This window comes from Mandrillus leucophaeus, unplaced genomic scaffold, assembly GCF_000951045.1.
Source record: "Mandrillus leucophaeus isolate KB7577 unplaced genomic scaffold, Mleu.le_1.0 Scaffold332, whole genome shotgun sequence".
Classification (NCBI taxonomy): domain Eukaryota; kingdom Metazoa; phylum Chordata; class Mammalia; order Primates; family Cercopithecidae; genus Mandrillus; species Mandrillus leucophaeus.
The window spans coordinates 212,038-221,107 of NW_012103499.1; the positions used below are offsets into that span (position 1 = coordinate 212,038).

General features: G+C 44.9%; 1 protein-coding gene across 1 annotated transcript in view; it reads left to right on the forward strand.

The window, feature by feature from the left end:
* RBMS2 (RNA binding motif, single stranded interacting protein 2) overlaps window positions 1-5,834 on the forward strand; it is an 88,928-nt gene extending 83,094 nt beyond the window's left edge. The window contains exons 10-14 of the mRNA XM_011988502.1: window positions 3,058-3,135; window positions 3,778-3,888; window positions 4,513-4,593; window positions 5,139-5,225; window positions 5,354-5,834. Of these exons, the coding sequence (XP_011843892.1) occupies window positions 3,058-3,135; window positions 3,778-3,888; window positions 4,513-4,593; window positions 5,139-5,219 (351 nt within the window). The 3' untranslated portion in view covers window positions 5,220-5,225; window positions 5,354-5,834. The remainder of the gene's footprint in view (window positions 1-3,057; window positions 3,136-3,777; window positions 3,889-4,512; window positions 4,594-5,138; window positions 5,226-5,353) is intronic.
* The last annotated feature ends 3,236 nt before the right edge of the window (window positions 5,835-9,070 follow it).

The following is a 9,070-nucleotide window of genomic DNA, read 5'->3' on the forward strand; positions in this document are numbered from 1 at the left end:
TTTCATTTGTCATAGTTGGATTTGCTTCTGTCTGATTGCTATTCATATGCTTCGCCCATGTTTCTATTTGGTTATTTGTTCTTTTCTCATCAGCTTATAAAAACTCTATATAAGTATTAATCTTCTAAATGTTATCTTTGTTACAAATTTTTTTTCCAATTTTATTTTTTGGCTGTTGACTTTGTGGTCCTTAAACTTTAGTGATGTATCAGGATCACGTGGAAAACTCATTGAAACCTGGGTTGGTGGGCATCACACCCAGAGTTTCTGGTTCAGTAAGATGGGTGAAAGGCAAGAATTTGCATGTCCAACAAGTTCCCAGGTGATGCTGCTGCTACTGCTGCTGGTCCAGGGACCATACTGTGGGAATCACTAGTTTTTGCCATATAAAAGTTTAAAATTCGGCCAGGTATGGTGGCTCATGCCTGAAATCCCAGCAGTTTGGGAGGCAGAGGCAGGCGGATCACTTGAGCTCAGGAGTTCGAGACCAGCCTGGGCAACATGGCAAAACCCCCATCTCTACAAAAAATATGAAAATTAGCCAGGCATAGTGGTGCGTGCCTATAATCCCAGCAACTCAGAAGGCTGAGGTGGGAGAATTGCTTGAGCCCGGAGATTGAGGTTTCAGTGAGTTGTGATCGTGCCAGTGTACTCCATCCTGTGCAACAGAGTAAGATCATGTCTCAAAAAAAAAAAAAAAAGTTTAAAATTTGTATATAGTTAAATTTGTCTTTTTCTTTTATAAATAATTTTTGAGACCGGGCACGGTGGCTCACGCCTGTGATCCCAGCACTTTGGGAGGCCGAGGCGGGTGGATCACAAGGTCAGGAGATCAAGACCATCCTGGCTAACACGGTGAAACCCTGTCTCTGCTAAAAATACAAAAAATTAGCCGGGCATGGTGGCGGGCGCCTGTAGTCCCAACTGCTGGAGAGGCTGAGGCAGGAGAATGGCGTGAACCTGGGAGACCATCCTGGCTAACGTGCCACATGCACTCCAGCCTGGGAGACAGAGCCAGACTCCGTCTCAAAAAAATAAATAAATAACTTTTGAATTTCTTGTCTTTTTTTTTTTTTTTTTTTTGAGACGGAGTTTCACTCTTGTTGCCCAGGCTGGAGTACAATGGCCCAATCTCAGCTTACTGCAACCTCCGCCTCCCGGGTTCAAGCGATTCTCCTGCCTCAGCCTCCCAAGTAGCTGGGATTACAGGCATATGCCACCATGCCCGGCTAATTTTGTATTTTTAGTAGAGACGGGGTTTCTCCATGTTGATCAGGCTGGTCTCAAACTCCCGACTTCAGGTGATTCACCCACCTCGGCCTCCCAAAGTGCTGGGATTACAGGGGTGAGCCACTGCGCCCGGCAAATTTCTTGTCTTAATTTTAAAAAGTATTCTCTGTCTCTATACTGTGTATCTGGTCTCAAAGATTTTATGTTTTACATTTACGTTTAAATGTGTAATCAGGAATTTATCTTTGTGTATGGCATAAGATAGGAGTCTGTTTTCTTTCAGAGTGTTAACCAGTTGGCCTAGCACCAAATTATTAAATAATCTAATTTACTGGATTATTTCAAATCCAGTTTGAATTGAAATGTCCTTGCAACCCATAATATACCTTCTGTGTCTATAGATTTGCCTATTCTGGATATAGTAGTCAAAGCTCAGAAAATTGTATGATTGTGAGATTACACATAAGTAAAATCACACAATTTTTTTTTGTGTCTGGCTTCTTTCACTTAGTATGTTTTCAAGATGTATCCATGTTGTAGCATTTATCAGTACTTCATTCTTTTTATGGCTGAATAATATTCCATTATATGGCTATACCACATTTTGTCCATCCAGTTATCAACTGGTCATCATTTGAGTTGTTTCCTTTTGGCTACTATGAATAATACTGCTATAAACATTGATATACAAGTTTTTGTGTGGACATATGTTTTCATTTCACTTGGGTATATACCTAGGAGTGGAACTGATGGGCTATATAGTAACTCTGTATTTAACTTTTTGAGGAACTGCCAAAGCATTTTCCAGAGTAGCTGCACCATTTTACATTCCCACCAGCGGCAGTGTAAAACACTTGTTATTCTGTCCTTATCATTGTAGCCATGCTGGCCTGGCACTGTGGCTCACACCTGTAATCCCAGCACTGTGGGAGGCCGAGGTGGGCAGGTCACCTGAGCTGAGGGGTTCAAGACCAGCCTGGGCAACATGGTGAAACCCCGTCTCTACAAAAAATACAAAAAATAACCAGGTGTGGGCTGGGTGCAGTGGCTCACCCCTGTAATCCCAGCGCTTTGGGAGGCCGAGGCGAGCGTCTCACGAGGTCAGGAGATCGAGACCATCCTGGTTAACATGGTGAAACCCTGTCTCTACTGAAAATACAAAAACAAAATTAGCCAGGCATGGTGGCGGGCACCTGTAGCCCCAGCTACTCAGGAGGCTGAGGCGGGAGAATGGTGTGAACCCAGGAGGCGGAGCTTGCAGTGAGCCAAGATCCCGCCACTGCACTCCAGCCTGGGTGACAGAGCAAGACCCTGTCTCAAAAGTAGCCAGGTGTGGTGATGCACATCTGTAGTCCCGCTGCTGCACTCCAGCCTGGGCAACAGAGCAAGACCCTATCTCAAAAAATAGAAATAATAATTGTAGCCATCCTAATAGGTATGAAGTGGTATCCCATTGTGGTTGTGATTTGCATTTGAGCCTCTTTCATGTACTCATTGGCTATTTGTATATCTTCTTAGAGAGATATCTTTCCAAACCTTTTTTTTTTTTCTAATTTTTTTAGTAACAGGGTCTCACTCTGTTGCCCAGGCTGGAGTGTAGTGTCAGAATCATAGCTCACTGTAATTTTGAACTCCTCTTTGCTCTTTTTTAAACTGGATTATTTATTGAGTTTTAAGAGTTGCTAATATTTTAAAAACAGTTTTCTTAATGTTTCTATTTTGAGTGGGGCATGCCAACTTTTCTGGGCTTTGTTGAATATTATTAGATCTTTGGGTCTGAACAATAGTTTCCAGGCAATTAACATTTTTTGTTTTTGCTTGTTTTAGAGAGTGACTCAGACATCTCCTCTACAAGTACCTAACCCATCTTGGATGCACCACCATTCATACCTCATGCAGCCTTCAGTGAGTGTTCAGAAGTGGGCAGAAGCCAAAGAGGCAATTTGATGTAAAGAAAAAACTGACCGGGTGCGGTGGCTCACGCCTGTAATCCCAGCACATTGGGAGGCCAAGGCAGGCGAATCACCTGAGGTCAGCAGTTCGAGACCAGCCTGGCCAACATGACGAAACCCCATCTCTACTAAAAATACCAAAAATTAGCCAGGCGTAGTGGCAGGCACCTGTAATCCCAGCTAATCAGGAGGCTGAGACAGGAGAATCACTTAAACGCGGGAGGCGGAGGTTGCAGCGAGCTGAGATTGTGCCGTTGCACTCCAGTCTGGGCAACAAGAGTGAAACTCCGTCTCAAAAAAGAAAAAGATAAAGAAAAAAAAAATGGCTTTTGATGCCAGGAGATGTGGGTGTGAGTTCTGGCTCAGACCCTTGTGCAACCCAGCAGTAAGACCTAAGCTTGTTATTCTTAGACGAGGGTCCTTCCACACCGACAGGCAGAGTTCCTATTCTTTTGCATAGCTGGGTTGCTGCTCACTTACCATTTCTCAGGATTCTTAAATGTCTGTCTCCGGTGGTCCTGACAGCCACCAATCACTGCTTTAGGCAGCCTCACAGGATGCTGCAGCTAACCCTGTCCTTTGTTGCTGTCTCTAGGGTTCAGTTCTGACACCAGGGATGGACCATCCCATTTCTCTCCAGCCTGCCTCCATGATGGGACCCCTTACCCAGCAACTGGGCCACCTCTCCCTCAGCAGCACAGGCACGGTAAAGCAGGATATTTCTGATTGTAAACTCTCTGAATGAGCACGGCATACCTATGTAATACTCTTCAGCATAAGTAACTTATGAATAATGATGGAATTACTTCAGTGTCATCCAGGGCACACTCAGAACAGGACATAAACTACAATGGTAGTGCTCCATGAGCCAGGAATACAGCCATTCTGCTCCCCAGCCCACCCCTTTTAACTGATTCCTACTCATGCACCTCATAAACAGTGCTTCTGTCTGCATATTAGTTTAAGATACACATGTGTCCTAGGAATCCTCATCAAAATAGTACCTGGAAGGATGGAGGTTTCTTAATTAGGTTTCTTTTAGGCCTACTGTATTCCTTTTTGCATAGAAAGGGCTCGAGGGTAGAGAAGGAAGCGTGTTGAGGAAAAGCAGAAGGAAGTCGGGAAAGAGGAGGAAAATAAGCCGTATAGGGAGATGTCTCCCTAACAGTGTACTTTAGAACCACCTGAATTGCATTTAAGAAGCTAATACTCAGATCAACTAAATTAGAATCTCTGGGGTAGAACACAGGCATCAGTATTTTTAAAGCCCCCCAGCTGCTTCAAATGTAGCCAAGAATCACTGCTGTAAGCCCGTTGTTTCTCTTTCTAGTATATGCAGACGGCTGCAGCTATGCAAGGAGCTTACATCTCCCAGTATACCCCTGTGCCTTCTTCCAGTGTTTCAGTCGAGGTAAGGGTGTTATCATTTCTTTGGATTGAGGTTAGGAAAATGAATGAAGGCAGGTTTCCCCCTGATCAAGATCTTCCTCTCACAATGATGCTGATTCTGTGTTCACAAATAGCTGGTAGGTATGTGAAGAACGTAGGATGTGCTCGCTTAGGCAGCATGCATACTAAAATTGGAACGATACAGAGAAGATTATGGCCCCTGTGCAAGGATGACACGCAAATTTGTGAAGCGTTCCACATTTAAAAAACAACAACAACAGATGTAGGAAAGAAGGACTTGGTCTGAGTTCATGAATGAGGCCCTTCCTTACATTTGGCCAGCCAGTAGTTAACACCAGGATGCTGGCTTGTATTGACTAATGTGTCTTGGGAAGAGGACAGGCTGCTAGGAAGGTTGGGGAAGTGGTGGTGTGGGTGGAAACACTCACACATGAGTGTGGAGAGTGGGTAGGTTTGGGAGGGCGCTCGATGTAGGGTGGGCTTTGGTGTAGTGGGAGGTGAGGAAAGGAATGCGTAAGATGACTCCCCTCCTTGGCTATGGCACAGGAGAGCAGCGGCCAACAGAACCAAGTGGCAGTGGACGCACCCTCAGAGCATGGGGTCTATTCTTTCCAGTTCAACAAGTAACAGTGGGTAAGAACCACATGCTGGGGGGCAGGGAGGGCTGTGCTGGCAGATAGCAGCTCAGCCCAGCCTGAAGTCAGACAGGTTCTCATGTTTGTCTTGCTTGTCTCCTCTCTGGCTTGTGCCTTCTTTAGGAGATTCCCCTCCCCATCTTTACTGAATAGAAATGAATTCTTGGAGATACTCTTGCTCCCAGATTCCAGAGGGTTAACCAGGAATGGAGACCATCCGTCGGCCCTGCTAAGGACTAACACTTAGCCATCGTTTTTCACAGGCCTGGGCCTGGAAAAAGAAAGCTCTATGTTCCTGCCCTTTGCTATTTCTCCATTGCTGATGGAGCCTGGGGGAACCATCACTTTTCTTGTGTGCTACATTCAAGGAGATCAAAAAAACTTTTTTTCTTTTGCAAAGAAAGCTTTTTGTTTTTAACTGCAACGTACTTTTCCCTACCCTAAAGAGGCATGGTGGTTGTAGCTTCTCATTGATATGAAAAAGTTTTTGATATATTGGAATTATTTGGGAATGCTTTTAAAATAATTTGTAATTATTTCTTTACAAACCAAAACAGAACAGAAAGATGTGGTGCTAGAACATTGATGAAGGAGCTCTGCTTACTGAGCTTAGTTCTGGACTTTTTTGATGTGTGTCTATGTGTTTTAAAAAGTATGCAGCCTTTAAAAAATTTGTTTGGTAAAGCTCTCAGCTCACACACCCCATCTCCTCTTCACCCATATTATGCCTTCTTTCTCTAGTCCAGATTCTTCTTTTTCTCTTTTATAAACAGCTGAGCCTGCCTATTTTGCCCTCTTACAGCTTTTAATTTTATGGATTTTTAAAAATGACAATTCATGTGGAATTTGGGGTTGGGGGGCAGGCTAGGCAAGGAACAAGGTAGAACACTAAGTAGGCCATGGAAGTGGCTGTTCTTTCCCTCACCCTGCCACACCCTGGGAGAAAAAACTAGACTTTGGCTTCAGAAAGCACAGATGTGACCTAGGCTTACTAAGGAGACAATTCCACAGCCCTGGGAACACACCCTTGAGCCAAATTTGAAGACTAGGTCTTCCCTGGCAAGTTCCGGAAGAATGGACTTACTGACTTTTACCAACTCTTCTCACTGCCAAGGCCAACAGCATCTGAGGAAGTATCTTTTCCAGCTACAGCTTTTTGGGAGTACCTGCTTTCCTGCTTCCTGGAGGACATTTTCTGTCCTGGGCTTCATGGCCCCTCTCTTTCCTGTTGCACGTTGCTATGCTCAGAGCCTTTGCAGCTGTGACCTAGTTGAATCCACATAGGCTCCTTCCACACTGTGGGAGATCTGCTGCTTCACCCACAGACCAGAGGTTCTCAACCAGAGGTGATTTTGTCCTTCCCAGGCCTTTGGCAACATCTAGAGACAATTTCGATTGCCATGCCTGGAGGTGGGATGTGTGTGCTACTGGCATCTAGTGGCTGGAAACCAGGGTTGCTGCTAAACATCCTACACTGCTAAACATCCTACACTGCATAGTATAGTCCCCACTACCCCCAACTAAGAATTATCTGACTCCAGAGGTCAATATTACCAAGATTGGGAAACACTGATATATCAGTGTTGTCCCTGCCTCCTGGGTTAGGGTAAATTCTCACCCCAACCCTGGACAAACAGTGCCTTTTGACACTCATGCAACTGTTTGAGAAGGACTGGACTGGGATCCTTGAATTCTCCCCAGACTTTGACTTTTGATAACTCTGCATGTAGCAAGAGTGATTCTTGAAAGAGTGGTGGCTCCATGCTGAATGCAAACGTGTACTCAGAGGGATTCAGGTGGGCACTGTTCTGGTGTGTGCTGTGCAATGGTGGGAAAGGACAAAACTCTCTAAACTGTCCAGAGCAACTTGCCCTGCCCTGGTGTGCTTGGACCCTTTGCCCAGGGAATCGGGACATGAGAAATAATGTTCCTTCTGTGGAAGGACAACAGAGAGCTAGGGTAGAAAAGAACAATAAATTCCAACTCTTCGTGAGGCCAGGAGTCCTTTAAAAAAGCCTATGTCTTGGTCTTTAACTGTCCCCTTCGGCAAGTTGTGACTCTATACACATGGAGACAGATTGAAGAAAGCCTTCACCCATCTTCTAGGAAATCAGATCCTGCTCCTGTCTTCTCCCAGTCACTCCCTTATGCACTGAAAGGAGAATTTCACTGCCCTGCACTTCAAGGCCAGGTGCCTCTCCACCAGACCGTCAAAGGCAAATGATGGAGGATAGAGAGACAGGTGTTCACTAGGCTGGCCATAGGGAGGGGAAGGGGCTGACAGCTGGGTAAAAGAAACTGTAGTATCAGTTGTTGCAAGTAGAACTTGGCCCAGCTTTCCCTCCCTTCCCAGACACCCCAGAATTGAGAGTCCCAGTGCCCCCTAGTGTCGACTTTCTATATACATCCTAGGGGTGGGGGAGTGCGGGGCAATGGGTAGGATATAGAGTGTAAAGGACAAACTGCCGCAGTCTTCTCATTGATGCTTCCAACCTCAGGAAGGGCTTACCCAGTGTAAAATAGCCCCAAGCCCAGCAGCCTTATAGAGGGCTTTGGCTGGGCAGATAGCTTTTGGTTTTGAGTCTCCAGCCCTCAGTCAAGGAAAATATACCATAGCTGCTTTCTTGTCACTGGTCTTTGAGAGAAAGAGAAAACAAATCTAGAATTCTGTTCATTTGATAGACCAGGGGAGCTTTGCTATGGTAGGAGGTTTAGAAAGGGCCTTTCATGCATAGAAACCATGGTTGATATTGCTGCTCCCCTCTCCTCTGCCTCACAGAACTCCTGATTCTGTCTTCTTTCTCTCTCTCTATTTTTTAAAATGTTTAAATGGCTCTAATTTTTTGTTTTGATTTTTGAATTTACCTTTTGGAGTTCTTCTCATATGAATCTACTTGTTAGGTTGTATTAATGAGTGTTTCTGGTTTGGGCATGGGAAGTGATAGGGAACCTGAAGTTATTTTGCAGTGGCTAATGGCACTGAGGAATTTCTTTTTTGGTGCATTTGGTTTACACTCATTTCCCCCCTAACTGTTAGTTCATTTGTAACAGTGGGTGAGTGTTTAGAGGAAAGGAGGGAGAAAGGAGGGATACTGTTTCTCCCATGAAATAGTCTAATTGGTTGGGGTGATGGCAGAGGGAAATGTAGGGGAGCCTTCCAGCTCACAGCCTAGGGCTGGGCTCTTAAACACTATGCCTAGTGTTTTCTGAATACTGTCTTCACGGAGCCCAGCTCTTACTCTCTTTGTACTTTACATCTCACCCCCACTCATTATAGATGCTCATAACATTCTTAAAATATTTTAGTACTTGTCATTTTTCTGTTTTCAGTCAACTAGAACACACCAGAGTCCCTTCCTCAGATGGCATAATCCTTTATAGGCTCTGAGCCTGTCTAGCCATCTCCTGTTGGTGTTATTACTCCCCATCTCAGGCTCTGAGATGATACTCAGACCCTAAACTGATTGGACTTTTTGGAGGAGGGTGCCAGTAGAGGTCAGGAAGATGTGGAGATGATGATGGAGAGAGATGTTTTTATTTTTTAGAGATGGTCTTGCTCTGTCACCCAGGCTGGAGTGCAGTGATGCAGTCGTAGCCCACTACAGTCTTAAATTCCTGGGCCCAAGGGTTCTTCCCACCTAAGCCTCCCAAATAGCCGGAACTACAGGCACGTACTACCAAGCCCAGTGAGTTTTTTAAATTTTTGTAGAGACAGGGTTCTTACTATGTTGCCCAGACTGGTCTTGAACTCCTGTCAAGTGAGCCTCCCACCTCAGCCTCCCAAAGTGCTATGATTACAGGTGTGAACCTCTATGCTTGGATGAGATTTTTTTTTTTTTTTTT